Source organism: Polypterus senegalus, chromosome 14, assembly GCF_016835505.1.
Source record: "Polypterus senegalus isolate Bchr_013 chromosome 14, ASM1683550v1, whole genome shotgun sequence".
Lineage (NCBI taxonomy): Eukaryota > Metazoa > Chordata > Cladistia > Polypteriformes > Polypteridae > Polypterus > Polypterus senegalus.
Window position 1 is genome coordinate 110691832 of NC_053167.1, and position 21114 is coordinate 110712945.

The window sequence follows — 21114 nt, forward strand, 5'->3', positions numbered from 1 at the left end:
TCTAACCCAGTTGCTTAATAAGAAGCACTTATTGCTCAAGTAACACTTCTGCTTCACTTTAATTGTCTCGCTTGTTAAGCTGTTGAATCCTTTATTGTTCATTTCATTCTTAAATAGCTGTTGTTGGGTTTTTAATTGCTCCTTATTAACAATAAGATGCAAATAACAAAAGAAACCAGCATTTCTCCATTTACATGCGTTTGGTTTAATTAAATACCTGAAAGGAAAGTTACGAGAAAAAAAGTAAAGGACTGAGAATTTCTCATCCATTTTAGACTTCAAATCATCTGAGTGACATCCTTAGAAAGGAGGAAAAAAAGCTAGGATATGAGAATGACCTGATATGTGCAAATTTAAAACAGGAACAAGCCATGAAATTAAATTATTGGCAAGGATTGTTTTCTAATTAGGCAACTGGGTTGGAGCAAAAACCTGCAGCCACTGCGGCCCTCCAGGACTGACTTTGCCCACCCCTGGTCTAAAGAATACTCCTATGCTCAATCATTGATGTCAGCAATTAAAAGACAGTTTGTTTTTTTTGTTTAATTTTTTTGTCAAGTCACACACAATGTTATCAAGCACTGCTGTTGGGAATATTGGTTGCTAATATGTGGCATGTGTCTTGGTATGCTATGCAAGGACATCTTGTAACAGTATGGAATTCTTAGTTAACATAAAATAATCTTTTAGAATTTATTACAAGTATATATATATATATATATATATATATATATATATATATATATATATACACACAAATCTGTTACAGGCCCCACTAGTGGGCCACAGCCACAGAAATGAAGAAAGAACCAAATCCCGAAGTGTACGTGAACTTTGCCTCCGCCAGAGGATGAGCTACGTCAACCCAGTCTGGAACTGAACTCCACTGGCCCTCAATGGTGACGTAATCCAAGTCTTTGGTCCTGTGGATTAGGTAAAGTGGAGCAGCAGTGAGAGCACACCACTTTCAATTTGTTGTCCAAGTTGTTTCTGAGGGGCGGGCCGAAGTTCGTCCCTTTACTGCAACCCTGACGGAACCACTTCAGTGTGAAACACGTTCCTATCAATTACTGCTCATGCCACAGTCCGTTTTCATGGTCCAATCGACAGCAGGGACCCTTTGTTTACCAAATAGTATTCACTTTTGGCGATTTATTACTATAATAAGAAAAACTATTATGGCCACTCTTTTTTTTTGAGTGCGTCACACATACACACACACACACATATACTGTATATACACATATATATATATATAGTGGGTACTAGAGGGTTCTCTTACCGTACAAACCCCGACACAGACAGACACAAACACCAGCACACAACCACACAACCAAGGGCTCAGCAATTCTCTAGCCCCCCTCTGATGATGGCCACAGGCCCCTGCATGGTTGAGCTTCCATTCTCCAAACAACTGCTGCAAGCCAGGGAGGCTGCCCTCTAGTGTTCTGGGGAGGTAATGCTCTAGATAAGCTCTCGCCCGCAGTCCTTTCAGTATAGAGGTGTCCCAGCCGGGCAAGGCCCACAATACATATATATATATATATTTATGAAGGCATAACAGAATGAATTTTATTGAATATAACACAAGTATTAACTAAATGTAACTTAAAGCTGAAAACACGAGAATCTTTGCCTCCTCTGAGAGAAGCTACCAATGAAGCGGTGCTAAGATCAATCGGCCAATCTACTAAACACCCCTCTTAATAAAGCGGTGTTCAGAATAATGAGAGAACTGACATGTTGATTGGAGGAGATGATAAAGTTCTGAATATTAAGAGTCAGATGACTTGATGTATTAGATAAAGTGATGTAATTCAAAAAAGTATAAAAGCAGATGAATTGTTTAATTAAATGCTCACTCTATGGACTGAAACATTTGTGCAAGTAAAGAAATGTTCTGCATTCTCACTGGGGCTCCATGACTGTCTTCCTTGGAAAGTTTTTTTTCCACAACAGTAACTATCTTATTTAAGGTCAATCTGCATGCACTTTTATTGTCTTTACTCAGAGAATTATTACAATTTAAGAATCCCTGGTCTAACACTACGCCACAATACCATTTTTGTCTTATAACTATTTAGGTTCTCATTTAGGTATTCATGTAATTTGTTAAATTTACATGGAAAATGGATTTAATTTTAAAGAGGTGGTTATGAGGTGTGACTGTTGAAATTAGATCCAGCAGATATTTTGGGTGCTCTGTGCAGATAGGCACAGATAAATGGCCTTAAACAATATCAATGTCCACACTGTCCAACTAGAAAGAAAAACAAAACAGTACTTTCACTGTTGACATAAAACACTGTTTCAGATTAAAATCTGACATTTTTCATTCCATTGGGTGAGCCAAAATCCTCTACTGAAGTAAAGTAATCTGATTAATTTTACATTTGCTCACAGTGAGATGCCAGAAGGTGTGAGACACATGGCTTACCTGTTTGGATGCTATGGACTAAACTTGGTGCACTCGTGCAGTTCCCACCAGTGGCGGTAACATTTATATGGTACGTCCAGCCGCATTTCAAGTCCTGAAACTCACAAGATGGTTCAGTGGAACTGCAGAGGACCAACTGATCCTCTTCCCATGCTGCAGCTGTATAGGAAGAAGCTCCAACGCTCGGGGCCCAGCTCAATGTGAGGGAGCTCCCAGGACACGTGGGCTGACTCTTGACTTTCTGAGGGAGGCATGGCACTAAAAGAGTAGAGCAAAGAGCAAAACCACATTTGTAACAACTTCTCTGTTTTGACAATCAAAGTGACCAGAGTCAGGCAAAATCCTGTGGGAGCGAAGTTCTCACATATAAGTAAAAGAGAAAAAGAAAACTCAGTAGACATGTCATTTAAAAAAAAAAAAGTTCAAGAAACAGAAGAATCCTTTCACTGATTATGATAAAGGCTCTAAGATGTTAATCCTATTGGGAAGCAGTAACAGAGCTTGTTATGTATTTTTAACAGATACAGTTTGCCTACCAGGCAACAAAAGATAAAGAAAAATGCTAATATAAGATTACAAATAAAACAAAAATGTAAGATTTGGGGTGTTAAGGCAGCTATTGTATTTGTAACTCTAGACAGTAAAAGAGAAAATAAACACCTTTGTAATAAATACATTGTATCCTTTAACTAGAAAAAAAAAAAGCCTCCCATTTCTTCCTCTTCATTGCACTAACTGCCTGAAGGCAAGCCACAGTAGTGCTTCTGTAGCTCGTATGTGATCACTAACTGAGCAGCCATGTAGATCAGACACTGGAAATCTTGTGATTACTGTAGGACTTCCCATGACGGGATTGTTCTATTGAGTTTAATGTCACTTGGAAAGAAAGCTGGGGAGCTGGCAAGTTCGTGGCTTCAACAAGTTGTCTCTTTCTTTCTTTCTTTCTTTCTTTCTTTCTTTCTTTCTTTCTTTCTTTCTTTCTTTCTTTCTTAACCCGACTGTATTCTATACACATGACAATAATAACACTACAAGTGTATCCCTCTGCTTGAGTCCATATCTTCTCCCATATTCACCCACCTTGCTGAATGAGAACTTCTTTACTTGGCATGCTTTGACAATTCCCTGATGACGATCGGACTGAGATCATGTAAGGTTGTCCGCACTCAAGCCCTGCCATGATACAGTTTGTATCGGTGCTATTACAGACGTTCTGGGTTCCATTTACTGATTCTGCTATGGCACTGTACATGTGGGCACCCTCACTGGCATCCCATAGCACTGTAACAATGCCTGTCAGGCAGTCAGTATCTGCTTCAATGTGTTCTGGGCCACATGGAACTGTAAAAAGAACAAAAAAGTCAAGAAACTTACTTAAACCTGAAGATGCTGTTCAACTTATATGGAAACATGTCCTAAAGGAAGATGTCAAAAATATGAACAATTCAAGTAAACATTCAAACTACTTGGTCCAAAGGAAGACAGGGACTATTCTATAAGCAATAGAAGTCCATCAAGACCACTAAATACCTGTCACTCAGTGCAGAAATTACAAAACAAAGTTTGGTAGATTTTTTTAAATGTACTATGCAGTTATATATGTTTTGTTCTTGTTTTTTTTCTTTTTAACATTATTTTCCTGATTTTCATATTGTTTTTGATGGTGTTCTGGTTATTTAAATCATTATTTACTTATTAGTGGGTCTGTATCCAGCAGGGGGCGCTCTTTCTTTCTCCACGGGACTTGTTTCTTGATGCAGAATTGACTAGATCAGGGGCGAGCAATGTCGGTCCCGGAGAGCCAAAGTGGCTGCAGGTTTTCATTCCAACCCAATTGCTTAATTATAAACCAAACCTTTCCAATCTCAGACCTTATTTAATTTTATGGCTTGTTAGTCTGCAATGAAAGGTTCTTATATCATAGATTTTTTTTGCCTTTCCAAGGATATCATCAAAATGATTTGAAGCCTAAAATGGATAATTTTCAGTCTGTCACATTTTCTATTAAGTGTTTTAATAAATCAAACAGTGCATGATGAACACACAGAGATGTAAATCGAAACAAGCTAGCTGGTGAACTGCTGACTGCTTTGTCATTTACATCTTATTGCTAATAAGGAGCCATTAAAACAGTGAATGCAGCGTTTAAGATTGAAATAAGCAATTAAGGGTGGGGAACCTTAGCAAGTGAGACCATTAAAATGAAGTATCAAAATGTTACTTAAGCAATAAGTGCTTCATCAGCAGTAATTGACTTCTCTTTAAGAAACTGGGTTGGAATAAAAACCTGCAGCCACTGAGGCTCTTCAGGGCTGACATTGCCCACCCCTGGACTAGAACCAATACCATCTCCTTTGTACTCATGGTGACAATAATTATTAGAGAGAAAATGGTACCAAAAGAGATATATGTATTTAACTTGCTTTAAAAGATAGCATTCATTCCCAGAATATAATGCATAATCCTGTACACTGTACATACATATTCAGGCCGAAGAGAAGCAAAGGGACATCACAGCCAAGTGGGAGAATGCAGACACACAGATGTCCCAACCAGTAATGAATGTCGATGGCATAGTGAGACACTTCTGATGTTGTGCTGGATCCTCATCATCATAAACACTCACATAATTAATTACATATCCAAAGAATTCATATAAGATAAGGGCACGTATCAGAAGAACTGGCTGGTTATTAATACCTTCATCTGTTCTCATCATTTATCACAGACTCTGGGTTTTGTAGCCATATCAGTCAAGCAGACATGAGCACTATTTCAAATAGCCTGCTTGTGTGTTCTTCACATGTCTCCTGCCCGTCTCCCTAACCTGACTTACAGCTGTCATTTGTCCATTTCCCTGGCAGTCTTTCTCTCTCTCTCTCTCAGCTGAATTGCATAGCTTTGTGAAATACATTTCTCTAGTTACATTTGGCACAAATAACCTTCTTGCTACAGGGTCTGGCGCTGAAGCAGCTGCAGCCTTTCATTATTCAGTGTTGTTTCCTCGGGTGACTGCTCCTCTTTTTTTTTAGTTGTCAGTATTAGGATACAATGAAGTGAGCAAACTGCAAAGAAAAGGGCAATGTAATAAAAACAACAAAACAGAGATAGATGTTTAAAGAGAGAGGGGCTGGGAGCATGCAGTGATATTTACAGTGCATTGCCGCACCCACCACACAATGAACTACCTGGATTGGGACCCAAGTACAGCCGTGCAACGGGTGACATCCCACCACCAACCCTCGAGTTCTCCTTGCAAGTTTGAGGACCTGCTTGCAGGGCAGGATGCAGATGCAGATTAACGTCATACCCAGGACAAAGCAATTGCAGGTTAAGGGTCTTGTTCAAGGGCCCAATGGAGTGGATTTGAACTGGCAAACCTCTGATTGCCAGCACAGATCCCTAGCCTCAGGACAACCACTCTGACCACTGATGTCTTAAGCTATAGCAAAAGCAGACCTATTTTTAAATCTGTAGACATAAAGTTTAATGTCTTTCTGTCTGTTCCGTATACAATACTAAACTGACCGGGACCAAATTGTACATAGTTGCTCTCTAGAAACATACGGACAACCCCGACTACTTTGGAACCCAAAATTCTGACCTTGGGGGTCCCAGGATTTTTTTTTTTTGAGTGCTGCAGTGCATACCAGTGCCACCTGCTGGCTCAGAGTAAGTGAAACATCCAGACAAAGTGAAACATCCAGACAGACTGAAGTGACCAGAGCTGAACATGACTTACTTGGACAACACTGTATGCTGCTTCTATCTGCAGTAATATAAAGAGGGGTTTTGTGTGCTTTTGCAGGGGGTTGTGGGGTGAGGCTTGATCAAGAGTGGAAGCACAATACAAACGGGAATCATAGGGTTGCTGTTTAAGTTCTGCTTTCTTGGATTTTCTTCACGATTTAAGCACTATGAACTGTCCACCTTGAACTAAGAGGACGATTCAGACATGACAGCATTCATGGTTACAACCCAGCAAAGAGTTACCAAAGTTCTGTAGTCTAATGAGACACATAAAGAATAAATTCTCAGCTCACAAGATTAGACACATTCATAAAGAGAGTGTGTGGGTGACAGATGGGACAGTAAACAATAACAACAGGGTCACCTTGTAAAAAACACATAAACCTTTGCTTTCTTTCCTAAACCCACTCTATAAATAAAACCTGGCAGCAGCAGGTACTTCATCTGGTATCTTATAAATGTAAAAATCATACTGATGTGCTTTTCTGAACGGCAGAAGATAAAAATTTATTTTGACCAGCTAATTACTGTATATAAAATGTGCTATAGAAATATAAAATGTCAGGTCTTGAAACCTGAAAAATCGATCATAAAATCAGACCCCGAAAAATCGATCATACGGCCATTCAAAATGTGACACTTAAGCTTCTTGCCTCCTTCAATCTCACATCAGTTTCTCAGACGCATCGAATTTTGTTGCAGCAGCGCAGTTACCAATTTCTTTCGCTACAGTGATCTCTTGCTATATTGCGCTTCGACTTTCGCGGCTTCACTCCATCACAGATTTTAAATGTAAGCATATCTAAATATATATCACGGATTTTCTGCTGGTTCGCGGATTTCTGCAGACAATGGGTCTTTTAATTTATGGTACATGCTTCCTTAGTTGCTTTGCCTAGTTGATTTCATACAAGGGACGCTATTGCAAGATGGCTGAGAAGCTACCCAATCAGAGCACGTATTACATATTAAATAAAACTACTCAATAATATACGATATGCTTCTCATGCGGCGCTTTGCATACTTGAAAGCCCAAACAGCACGTATTGATTTTTGATTGTTTGCTTGTCTCTGCCTCTCTCTCTCTCTTACATTCTCTCTGCTCCTGATGGAGGGGGTGTGAGCAGAGGGGCTGTTTGCCTAGAGCAGTGGTTCCCAAACTTGTTCCTAGGGACCCACTGTGGCTGCAGGGTTTTTGTTCCAACCAACCTCCATTTTTCATTGGACTCTTAGCCTAATTAAACGAGTCATTATTTCCCAGTTTCTGTGTTTTGGAGTCAATATAGAAATTACAAACTAAGTTAGGTACATTTTTATTAATTAGTTATACAGTATGGGGAATATGCATTTTTTAATTTTGTTAACAGTATTTTCAACCTAATTTTCATTCTGCTTATCCAGGTGTTTTGGTTATGTAATTGATTCTTTAGTAATTAGTAGGTCAGACACTGAAGTCGTTGCAGCCTTCATCATCCTGGGTGTCTGCTATGCTGGCTGTTAATTGTCACTATTAGGGTTAAATGAAGAGAACAAACCTCACGGGAAAAGGGGAAAATAATAGGAAAACAACAAAAGAGAGTTAAGCATTTATAGCTTTAGAAGAACATGGAAATATTTCTAAATGTCTTATAAATGTAAAAACCATACTGTTGTTTATTTCTGAATGCAGAATAAGAGAGAGTAAAAAAGAACAGCTAATTAAATGAGGTCAGTTTTTATCGATTATGATCACTGATTGTGAATCTGCTTGAAACAAAAACCTGCAGCCACAGTGGGTCCCCAGGATCAAGTTTGGGAACCACTGGCCTAGAGGATACAGATGCTCCTCTAAAAAAAATGCTGAAAGAATACCTTCACATTGCTGTCTTCCTTGTAGCTGCTTTGTCCGGCTGTGCCTCGCATACTTAAAAGTCCAAAAAGCCCTATTGATTTTTGATTGTTTGCTTTTCTCTGTCTCTGTCTCTCTCTCTCTGACATTCTCTGCTCCTGACGTGCACTTTGAAGAGGAAGATATGTTTGCATTCTTTTAATTTTGAGATGGAACTGCCATCTCTGTCGTGTCATGGAGCACAGTTTAAACATATGACTAAAGGGTGTTATTTCATGTCTAGAGGGCTCTAATAATGTTAGAAAATGTATTTAGAAGGTCGTAAACAGGTTTTATATGCTCTAACTGTGAAAATATTCGATTTATAAATAAAGAATCCTACTTGCGAAGTTCACTTATCGCGCAGAGTCTAGAACTGATTAACCGCGATAAACGAGGGTTGACTGTATTTCAACGACGTTTAATTTAAAACCAGCTTCATGTTTTCTTCTGATCGAACACTCCATTGTAGATAAGGGATGCTCTTACGATAAAGGTGAATGAGGGTGTGAGATAAAAACAACACAAATCAGTGCAAATGTTGCTTTGGAATAGCTTGGGTATTACTGTGTGGTCACGTAGGCGCAATAGAGAGAGAGAGAGAGCTTGGGATCACGCACTGATACAGCGCATTGCTGTACCCACATAGAAAGAAAAGGCAGTGTGCTCCATGGTTACTCTCAGGTGGGCGCTAGCATATCATAATCCCTTGAACCAATTGTGTGACTTTTCCGCATTCGACTTATATGACCGACATTATAAAATACCATAAATTATACGATAAAATCGAGTCCTGACTTATCTGTGGGAGAACTTATCCGCAAGTATATACGGTAAATGACTGTGAATCTGGTTGCACCAAAAACAGTCACATGGGGTCCCCAGGTCTAAGTTTAGGAATCTTTGTCCTAGATGGTCTCCCATCCAAGTACTGGCCAAGTCCAAACATGCTTCTTTTTATGTGGATTGTCTTTTCTGAAGTGCAGGTGGTATGGCCCCAGTAGTAAATGAATGGGGTATAGTAGCTAAGTATTTAAAAATCAATTCTCATTTATTTATTTAGTTGATGTTTTTATCCTAATTGCTTATAAATCCCAATAGTTCACATATTGTATTTTTATAAAGGGCATTGTCAGGTTAAATGACTTACTTGGGGTCACACAATGAGTTCACGGCAGAGGCTGGGGCGCTAATCAGCAATGTTCCAAATGAATTCACACTGGCTCTTGGCTTGAAAAATGCACCACATTTGTCTAATAAATGCTTTCAATAGATCCTAATGTAGCTTTGAATTGGACGTCTACAACTGTTGATCAATGTGGCTGTCTTTGTTTACTATAAAAACTGATCAGCTAGTAAAAGACATTTGTTCAGGGGTCATCATCTAAGGCTGGATAATCTCTTCTTGATTAGCAACAAACCGATCTCTCCATATCAAGTGCACTATACAGGTGAATAAGTACAGAAAGTGAATGGCATTAGAAAGAACCAACCTGAGGATATCAGTACACTATCTGATGGTGGACTTGTACAAATTCCATCCTGGCCTATTACACTGACATTGTATTGCTGGCCACAGGGCAGGTTTTGTATCTGACAGTTATCCAGGGTCGCATTGCAGGTCAGGTTCTGGCCGTTGCTCCCTTGCAGTATTGCCTTGTAAGAGCTGGATCCTTGGCTTTGCTCCCACATCACTAATACTTGGTTAGTTATGCAGTCCACAAATACATTTGGATATGTTGGTTGACATGGGGCTAGAAGTAAAACACAGAGCACATTTGGTTACATTTCCTTCACTTGGGCTAGAATGCCTTAGATTCAGTGACTTACCAGGTATTATGAAAACCTGCATGATTAGAAATACCTACATCTCCAAAGACAGCTGAGAAAATGCAAATTAGTAAACTCCATTCAGAAGGAGTGAATACAACGCAGTTATTTAAGCACTGAGGATTTATATTCCCTTTTGGGCAAACTTCCAGTCTGTGTTCCACCTCCTGCCAATATTGGTATTCATCAATTAAAAGTTCATTAGTACTGATGAAAGATTTATTTCACTTACAGTTTCACAAACTTATTCCTAAAATTCATTTTGCAAGCTGATTAAAATTTGTTTAGAATTTATCTGATTTACCTGTATAAGCAAAGACAGTGTTGCTTCTAGAACTGTTGCATTTGGAGTTGGATGCAATGACAGAGATGTTATAAGACTGGCCACATGGCAGATCAGTCAAGTGGCAGTTGTTGTGACTAGAGGTGCAAAAAGAGTGTTCGCCATCAGATCCTTCAGCTGTAGTTATGTAGGTAACTGCTCCGTTGGTATCGGCCCAGAACACTGAAATACTGTCAGCTGTGCAGCCTGCATCTGCCTTGATAACGCTGGGACTGCATGGCACTGTATTAGAAGGCAAAAAGAGTAAACATGTTAATTATAGTCAACCCGACAGAAACGCTTACTGTAATTGTCCAAAATAATCTTGAAATGTAGTTCAGCAGGGGTAGTCAACATTTTGTAGAAGACACATTAAATGAAAAATCAAAATGATGATGTAGAAGGAAAACTAAGACATTATTGAAATAATACTGATTATCATTACAGTGGTGATAATTTAATTTTACATGCAATGCAATTTACGTATACATCGTTTTGCTCAGTCAGTCCCATGTACAGTAATGCAGGTGTTTTAAACTCTCCTCAATCAATGCACAGCCTAGGTTGTTTGACTTAAGTGAGAGGATATCTCTTCTGTCGATAAACTTTGAATCAGCAGTTCTGCTTTAGACTTTCTGGCCAATCTTTTCATTTCCCCTTTTCCAACTCTTTGTCCTCTTCATAGAAACTCTCCACAGGTGTTTCTCAAGGATCAGGTGTAGGTCCATTTCTCTTTTCTCTCTACTTTCATTCCTTAGGCAATGTTATTTCATCTCATGGCTTCTCCTACCACCTCCATACTGATGATGCACAGATCATTCTCTCATTTCCCATTTGCAACTCACAGTTTTCAACTATACTGTAGATCTCCAGGTGCCTCACTGCTTTCTCATCATCGATAAATGATCATCACATTAAACCTAACCTTTGAAAGTCAGATATCCTGTACTTGCCTTCTGATTCTCCTTCCTCATATTTTTCTCTAAGCATTGCTCTTGTAGATGTTACCCTTTCCCCATCAGTTACAGTTAGGAATCATGGTGTGACTCTGGACTCCTCACTTTCATTCATCTGATATATTTTTTCAATTATCTAATCATGTTGTTTCTTAATTCTTATATTCAGAATATTTTACCCCTCCTCACTAATTATGCCATGCATCTCCTTGTTTAAGCACTGGTTCTCTCTTGGTTGTGATATTGCAACTCTCTTCTGGTAGGGCTTCATTCAACTTCTATCAGACCTCTCCAGCTACTCCAGAATGGTGTTCTCTATTCTTCATTTCACTCCCACTACTCTTCTGCCTTGGTCTCTTCACTGGCTTCCTGTTGTAGGACAGACTGACATTATCCATTTTGCTAGGAGGAATCCAAGTTGCTGTCAGACACTCTTATTGAAAGCTAAAAAAGTATCAGTTTGCTTGACATGATCTCTGCTGAAATGCAGCTTTGCACGTTATCTGATAAGATGATCAATACCAGAACTTGTAACATCAGCAGGGACATCTCCCATAGGCACGAGCTGGACACCCAAATCCTGAACAAAGGACCATAAATCAAGGAGGAGCAACATTGATGGATAGAACTTTGCACCACTGGTCAACCAAGAGGCACATCCAAGAAGTCAATGACAAGACTCCTAATTCTCCATCCATCCATCCATTATCCAACCGGTATATCCTAACTACAGGGTCACGGGGGTCTGCTGGAGCCAATCCCAGCCAACACAGGGCACAAGGCAGGAAACAAACCCCGGGCAGGGCATGTGCACACAAACACACACCAAGCACACACCTGGGACAATTTAGGATCACCAATGCACCTAACCTGCATGTCTTTGAACTGTGGGAGGAAACTGGAGTATCCGGAGGAAACCCACACAGACACTGGGAGAACATGCAAAACATCAACCACACTCAAACTAGCTGCTCTTCTCATCAAGCTATAGCTCAAGCTAGCCAGCTTTGGCTGCCCTTAACCAGAACCCATAGCTGTAAGGAAGTGGCCACAGCAGAGTTTGAAGCAATTTCTTCACTTGAGGGCACCTGTGCTGGGCTGGAAGTGTGGAATTCTTGCCTGTACTGAAGTTTGGACAAGACTGACATTAGTCCAAACCTGCTGAGGAAGAGCAAATGCACGAGCAAGAGGGATGGAGAACATACGTAAACCACATGTTTGCATTGCTAACGATGGTGGCTGACTGAGCATCAGTTGACCTAGCAGGTAAAATTTTGTTAGCACCCAAGGACACTGTGTATATAAAACCCTCAAAGAGAAACTGCAGTACCACCTGCATCCAGAAGGTGTGACCAAGAATGAAGTAAAAGACGCTCCCCTAAGCTTAGAAAGAAAGTTTACTGAAAATTCTTCCTATATTGGGAGAAAGCCAACCAGGAAAAGAGCAAAGCATCACACACCTCAAAAACAAGTATTACTTTGATTTGGATAACTGTAATTGTAATTTAATAGACAGGACAAAGCCAGCTAATGTATTATGGTATTGATGTCACTGTAAGTTAATAACCTTGTGAAAGATAAATTCTGCCTATTATGAGTTTCTCATCATACATCCCATAAGAAAATGCATAGTATCTCACAGACATGCACTCTGTCTCAAACATCCACACACGCTACAGACAAAGAAAGAGACAGAGAGAAAGAGCGCTCTTTGTGGTAAGCCACCACAGAGGCTGCTGTGAGCACTAACACTGCAGTACAACAACAAGATACATACTAATCAGCTAAAGAACTTAACCATCTTGAACACATGCATTGAAAGATCAGAATTCATAAGCTATGTGTCTTTTTCTATATTAGAGAAAAAGATCAATATAAACCAAGAGATAGAATTTATAATGTTATATGTCTTTTTCTATAGGAGAGAAAAACTTAAGTAGGCTTTCATAATTTTATGTTGTTTGTTATAGATTTTCATCTTTACATATAAATATGTACAGTAATCCCTTGTTGTATCGCGCTTTGACTTTCGCAGCTTCACTTTATCGCGGATTTTATATGTAAGCATATCTAAATATATAACACAGATTTTTCACTGGTTTGCAGATTTCTGTGGACAATGGGTCTTTTTATTTCTGGTACATGCTTCCTCAGTGGGTTTGCCCAGTTGATTTCATACAAGAGACGCTATTGGTGGATGGCTGAGAAACTACCAAATCAGAGCACGTGGTTAAGTCCCTGTGTGCTGATTGGCTCAGCGACAGAGCGCAGAATTCGATTCCGCTGCATTAACCAGGAAATCTCATCTCGCTCATTCAGCATCAACGTGTTTCGCTGTGTAAAAAGTTATCTTTTTTGTTTATCTTGTGTTTAAGTGCCAACGGAAGATGCTAACCATTGTCAAAAAGGTCAAAGTTTTGGATATGTTGAAGGAAGGGAAAAGCTACACCGCTGTAGGACGCCATTACAGCAACAATGAGTCCATGGTTCTTTTTATTTAAAAAGGAGGAAAAGAATATAAGATCTATGGCTGCAGTGTCCTTTAACCAGGGCGCAAAACAAGTTGTAAGTCGATGTAATGAGGCAGTAGTCCGGATGGAATCTGCTTTAGGGATTTGGATTGAAGACTGCCGGAAGAAGAACAACGGCGGTGCTACACAGTCGCCTGAAGCGGTTCCTTTGGAAGAGCTGTAACACTCTCCTTTGTTGTGCAGTAAAATGAAACTCATCGTTATCGGACAAGTCGTCGTGTCATTGTTGGTGAGTAACCATAATTAATTTTCTACGTACAATACTTAGTATATGAACGTACGTTTAGTGTCACTGTACACATATTTTACTGTATACAATTTTTCTTGCATTGTACGTATTCATTGCTGGTGGCCTATCTATCGTAATGGCCGTAACATATCTGAGACGTTCAATATCTTTAAAATAATATTTAGGTTTTACTGTATATAAACAGTGTGTTTACATACATAATTTCAACGAATCTTACCTAATATCTAAGAGAATACAAAGGGTTTATGCTGTATAACTGTGCAAGAAATTTTTATAAGAGTGTGGGAGAGTTTATAAGGGCTTAAAATTGATAAAAAATAACCATATAAACATATGGTTTCTACATCGTGGATGTATATGTTGATATAATATATCTATTATCTTAATGTTATTAACAAACTGTATTATTTTGTTTATTTCAACAAGTATGTTTGGGTTATTTGTGAAAGTAAGTTTTGGGAAAGCCACTAAACAAATAAAATGGATTATTATTATGATTATTATATTATAATATATATATTATAATAATATTTTATCCACATTTGAACCCCAACAAAAAAAATGAAAGTGTTACAGTGGACTTTCACTGATTTATGTACCGTGTTCATAAATTGTACAGCTTTTTTCCTGTTTCTGGCATCCCAGACGGAAAGTGAAACAGGGATCCCTCGCTGTACTTACCCTTAACATGGCGTCCCTTGTGTCTTATTGATTATTTCACTTAATTACCAGCATTTCCAAAGTCAAAACTGATAATCAGTAAATTGAGTGATCATACACCCTACACTACATGCAGGAGTTGAATTTAATTCTATTCCTACACTGCTGCTGCATGGATCCACTTCAAAACTCTAGCCTTGACCTATGATTCACCTCATTAATATCTCCAGTCTTTGTGTCTCTCTGTATGTTCCTTCAAGAACCTCCTATCATCAACATTTCATCATACGTTACAGTTACTGTTTTTCTTGACCTACATATAAGTTCTAGTCCACACAATTCTATTAATTAAAATATCTAGGGATATTCACAACTCCAGCTATTTTAAGTCAACATCTATTTCTCCCTGTATACCCTCAAGACCCTAATTTCTATTTTCTTTATTGTATTATTTTCCATCTAGACAGTCTTGTAGTGCTAACCTGAAGCCACTACTTCACATTCCCGTCCACCAGAAAATGTGAAAAAGCAACTCAAAATGCAAACAATCTATTAGAATTATATTGCAAAAAACATTAAATATAAATACTGAGCTGTCAACTGATCACCACTTAGTGGTGAATTTCATCCTCTGGAAGAGCATCTCTTGCATCCCATAAAAAGTTAGGGTACCGAGAGTCTAAATGGACTGCAGTCAAGATCTCAGTTTTGGAGGCATCTGCAAGTTGCTGTGGCTAAAATGTTGTTTTCTGGTAAACACCAGCAGCCAGGGAAGCTGTCACATTCAAGAAACATGCTGTGAGTGCAAAATTAGCAGGAGGGTCTCCAGATTTGAGTAAAAGGTACCAAGTATGCAAATAAAGGTGGTATCTATGACAATGGCAAAGCAAATGTCTGTGTGTGAGAGGAGTTTGCTGAAACCGTGGAGAATAAGGTGGGGTCGGTGTTTCAGTCCTTAAGGAATCACATTCCTCAGCCATTCTGGGAAAGCTTATGCTATGGTTGTGGAACAGAGGTTCCATCTGATAGTTGATCCTCGTATTCAGAAGAATCCTATATGAATCCTGTCCTGGTTGTGGAACAGTGGATTCTAAAAAAGATATTCAAAGGGTCATGGGAATTTTCCGATCTTGTCAAGATATGCTTGTGGATTTGGAAAAAGCTTCTGACTGTGGACCCCGTAGTATCTTGTGGAAGGTGGTACAAGAGTATGGGGTTCCATGGTCAAAGCGGTTTTACAAACGTTGTACCAGTCTGTTGTGGAGAAGCAGTTGATACATCTGCAGACAAAGCTGTCTGTTTACTGCTCAGTGAACGGCCCTGTGTTCAGCTATATCCTGGAAGCAGCTGAGTATTTCTCAAGATGGCTGTAGGCAGTTGTTCAGGATAGGGAGGTCTACTCAGGATGTTGTTACTGCAATCCTCACCAGGAAGAACAAAATGAAAATGATGAAGATGATGATAATTCACAACAAAGTGTTGTTTTAGCTATGGGTCATACATGTCTCATTATTGGCTGTAAGCCTACACACTTGAAAGCTTTCATCCTTCACCATAATTGTTCATGCCAGGAGAAGCACTTCATATTACACTCCCCCTGGACGTGGACAACTGGAAATAAGTGAATGAATTGACTGCTTACTCTGTTTTGTGAATTGGGACATTTTTTCTTAAATTATGTCAAATAGATGTTTTCCATTCCCCTCTTATAGATCATTTGATAGTTTGAACCCCAAGGATTGTTTCTATATGGGGTTTATAGTACTAATTTAATTTGGGATAAATATAAATATTTCTGCTGTTTAATTTTTAATGTGCCACCTCACCAATTTGCAGTTTTACCATTTTGTTGCTTGGTTGCTAGGATGTGTGGCACTGCTGCCTCACAAGAGGAACTATGTGCCATGTCTCTGTGGATTTGAGCCTCCAGCAGTTTCATTTTTGTGCTAATAGTGTTTAAAGCTTTCTGGTTAACCACTCATAGCCTTTTATTTCTCAGCTTGGTTTATAATTTTAGGGTTTTGGTCCTGGTGACAACTCATCTTCTGTGAAACAGCTTTTGACAATTCTAATTTGGACTTTCCTCACAGTTTTACTCCCTGGTTTTAGGCAGCAGCATCTCAGAGTTTTAGATATTGACTCAAATTTCTCAAATACGCACACCTCTCATTTAACACTGTCCTTGTGGTTGTTCACTAATTCTGCAGTTTTTTGTCATGAAATCGCAGCGTGATATATCCTAAGCTACAAATTTTGCCCTGAGGTAAGTGTTGGTGGGCAGACATGAACCCACAATGTCTGGATTACAAAGGCCTTCAGAAGCAGTTTTTCTGAGTGAGTTAATAAGAGAGCTCCCATTCTGGGCAGCAGAGAGACTGCCTTGTAAGTACTGCAAGCAGATGGCTTCCTGGTGATATCAGCTGAGCTCTCTTCCTCACGCAGCCTCACTTTCAGTGCAGCAACACCAGCACAGGATGACTGGATCTAAAATAGCAGGTGAACTCAGTCTATGTTGAGGTTCAGCCTGAGCCATTTTGGATACTCACGACTGGCAAAACATTCCAGAGACAAGAATCAACACCAAAAATGTTAACAGCACCGAACGGCCAGTGTTGTAGAGAGCAAAGCTAAAGAAGCAATCAAATGGAAAATCTAAAATCTTAGTCGGAAGTTCAGTAATCTAAAGTAATAAAGCCTACCTGAAAGTTCACAATGACTTGTTTTCTTTTATACAATTGGTGATGTCATAAAGCAAGTATGGACTGTTCACAAAATAGACATGAAAGTTCAAATCCAAATCCAGATAAGGACTTGAAGCAGGGGTGGAGAAAGTATCTTTAGGATGTACTAGGGGGCTTCGTCCCCTGCTCGCTTACCTAGGCCTGTGCTATGCGCCAGCCACTTCGCATCTCTGATGCTTGCGTTGTGAAGAAGGGGGCTGAACGCATCCCAAGGAGACGCAGTTGCTCCTCTGAAACCCCCTCTTAAGTGGCGATACAATGGGAAACAAATACAGGTTTTTTTACCTCCTGTTTGCTTGATCAGCTGCTGGCTTGCTGCTGCTACCATTCCTGTTTAAAACCCTGTACAGCAGCTGGACTTTTGTCTAACTGCCTTGTCTCTCTTCTCACCCAGACATTCTCTCCTCCTGTTGGGGGTCCTGCTCCTGAGGCACACCACTATGAAGAGGAAGATTTTCTATTCTTTTAATTTAATTTCATTCTTTTAACTGTCCCCTTTGATTAAACATCGAGCTTGATTCACTCCTGAAAGAGACTTATGTTTGTGTGAAGTGTCTGAATAATATTTCTGTCTCTAAAATCTCTTGTGTATCTGTGCAACTCTGTGACCCAAGCGTGACAGCGTATGTGGATTTCACTTTCACCAAACAACAAATCTTTTAGTTCTCGTGGATACACCTACACCACATTGGGTAGAAACACTACTTTTCCCTGATGGCAACACGAATTAGACAATTAAGTCTCCAATCAATATTTTCAATCTCTTTTCCCTGTTCTGTCATTTCACCGAGTAATAATTTCCGTTTGATTGCGCTAATGCAATCTTTACTGTCATTTTTTGGAGACTTTCATATTTTCGTACTTTGCCTGTGTATCGTGCCAATGTTTTTGAATTTTTTATGACGTTCTACTTTGTCATCCACTCTTTGTCTTGCGGGATGTGAAAGTGTCTCTCTGAAAAAGTCTTTTCTTGTCCCAAGATTTTTTTATATAATAGAGAGATGCTTTAAAATGAGCGGTTTTGCATGTGTATTATATAAACATGTAATAAAGATTACACAGTGCTGTTTTCAGTTTTTTTTAAATATCATATAGACATCACTAAACCATGTAAATAGTGACATATTTTGCATCATATGATGGCGCGGCCCCTTTCATCATGCTCTAATGAAAAGGGAGACTTTTGCTTGCTAAGGATTGAACAATCAAGTGACAAAAGAGGTTTTTCTTCTTCTTCATCTTCTTCTACATCTTTTCCCACATCTATGTGGGGTTGATGTTCCATAGGTTTTGACACAGCTCCCACAGCCTTTCCAGATACCAACCCTCCCCATTTCTAATTCAGATTAAAAAAAAGATGTTCCTCTAGGCTATTTTAAAAATGATTTTTCAAAATATCTTTATAGCTCTGCTGCATAAAAGGAAGAATTTCCTTAATAGCATTTTGGAGAAGACTACAATACATTGGTGCTGCATTTAAATAAGAGAATGAGAAGATAACACAACAAAGTAAAGCAGGATGACCTACCAGTTTCCACCACTTCACTGAGAGCTTTGGAATTATTGCATTCATCATCTGAGGCGATAATCCAGGCATTTAGGCTTTCCCCACAGTTGACCTCGGGTATGACACAACTGTTCATGAAAGAGCTGCAGTTGTACTGCTGTCCATTGTTGCTAGTAGCTTCTATGGTGTAAGACAAAGCTCCAGCCGCATAATCCCACTGGGCCACCAACATGTCCATCTGGCAGTCTGCTCTGATTTTAACGTTGTGAGGCTCACATGGGGCTGAAAGATTTAAAATGTTTAACAAGGTTAGTAGCCTTGTGCAAGATAAAACACAACTTCATACATTTGAACTTTCCGACTCCATTTGCATTACTTTTAAAGATAAACCAAGTTGATTTCTCTCAATATACAAATATACAGTAGTTTCTGCCTTATATTGTGCCAGGACAACCTTCATTAGCTGTGTAAGGGGTACAGTACGGCTTTATTTGTGTTGTGTTTCAGCCAGGGTTTCTCCTCAGCTGGTGTTCAAATTCTTGTTTTATATACTTTTTTTGCTCATGTTTGATTCATTTGTTTGTATTAATATTGTCATTTATTTGAACTATTTTCATTATTCATATGTAATTAGTTTAGTGTATTCTTAAATTTCTCTCTCTTCTTTGGATTTTGAAAGGTATATATTAATAGAGAGGCCTGGTGGTGGCAGTGCTGCCTCCCTGATCTAGCGCCTTTGTCTGTGTGGAATCAGTCAGCCCAGGACTGCGTAGGTTTCCCTGCAGGTACAACTGTTTTTGGTTTTTCTCCCACCTCACCAAAGATGTGCCAATTTACTTAATCCACTATAATCCTTGCTAATCAAGTGTTGGCCCCTTTTTCTCTCATAATTTCACCACCTTACTATGTAGCCCAAATATTGGCGTACATGGAGGTGTGTAATACCAACTGTTAAATACCCATTAGAAATGTGTCTTTCTTTCTAATTTAATAAAGAAGCCATGCCATTTTAAGGGTAACAATAAGGCTAACCAAGACAGCGTGACCTCCACATCACTGGCAGCTGGATATTCAGCGCCTACCTAGGTTAGCAACAGGAGGAGGAGGTTAGGAGCGCGCACTGATACAGCGCATTGCCGCACCCACCACATGACACACCAACTCAGGACCCCAGGTTAGGACCCGAATACAACCATGCAATGGGTGACACTTCAGCACCACAGTAGTTCAGATGGAGTGGAACAGTGTGAAGTTTTTTTTTTACGGTGACTGGAGTGCCAATTCTGCCACAAACCCCCAAACTTTTTTCCTGCAGGTTATAGGGCCAACATGCAGGGCTGGATACAGATTAACGTCATACCCAGGATGGAGCAATTACAAGTTAAGGGCCTTGCTCAAGGGTCCAACGGAGTAGAATCACTTTTGGCATTTACGGGATTCAAACCGGCAACCTTCCGATTGCCAGCGCAGATCCCTAGCCTCAGAGCCACCACTCCGTTAGCAAAAGCAATTCTTTAATACTGTGGCCAGATGCACCATTAACTCAGAGAGCTCTATAAGTATGAAAACTATAAAAATAGGATTACCATTAGTCAAGTGAAAAACCAACAGGATAGAATGGTAGTGACAGTGCCAATGGATAACTACTCTCTGCTAGAGAGTAGCAAGAGGAAGAGTGGAAAGGTCTAGGAGAAGAAAAATGTGGGGAGAGAAAGCAATGTCAATAGAGAAGACAGATGAGAAAGAATTTGAGGCCGATGACCAATAAAAAGAAGACAGAAGAGCAATTCCTATTGTCATTTTCACTTATGGTACTCTACCTGTTTGCACTCGGATTGATGCACTTCTGTTGCTGTTGCAGTAGCTGTTGTATGCAGAGACTGTCAGCACATATCCCATTCCACATGTGAAATTGGTAAAGAAACAGGAGGTATCTACTGTCCGGCACTCAACTACTGTGCCATTTGAAGCCACAGCAATGGCCGAGTAGTAGGCTGCATACAGAGATGCGTTCCAAGAAAAAATGACTGCATTGCTGTAGCAGTCCCGATAAAAACTTAAATTTGAAGGTGCACAAGGTCCTGAAAGAAATAAAATATCACGGTCAGCAGAACAATATCAAACAGTGTTTTAATGTGTCAGTCATGGATTTCTTTATTGCCTTTTACAGAAGAGCATGTAGAAATAAGTTAAATAAAAAACATAAGAAATCAAAAGTTGAAACACATGGGTAACCAGCTTCATGAACTGACGAATGAAACGA

General features: G+C 39.5%; 1 protein-coding gene across 1 annotated transcript in view; it reads right to left on the reverse strand.

The window, feature by feature from the left end:
• Nucleotides 1-21114, reverse strand: part of LOC120514791 — a 217889-nt gene that overhangs the window by 166796 nt on the left and 29979 nt on the right. The window contains exons 7-12 of the mRNA XM_039735347.1: nucleotides 20672-20932; nucleotides 18873-19133; nucleotides 10189-10449; nucleotides 9548-9808; nucleotides 3518-3778; nucleotides 2438-2695 (exon numbers count right to left, since the gene is read on the reverse strand). Of these exons, the coding sequence (XP_039591281.1) occupies nucleotides 2438-2695; nucleotides 3518-3778; nucleotides 9548-9808; nucleotides 10189-10449; nucleotides 18873-19133; nucleotides 20672-20932 (1563 nt within the window). The remainder of the gene's footprint in view (nucleotides 1-2437; nucleotides 2696-3517; nucleotides 3779-9547; nucleotides 9809-10188; nucleotides 10450-18872; nucleotides 19134-20671; nucleotides 20933-21114) is intronic.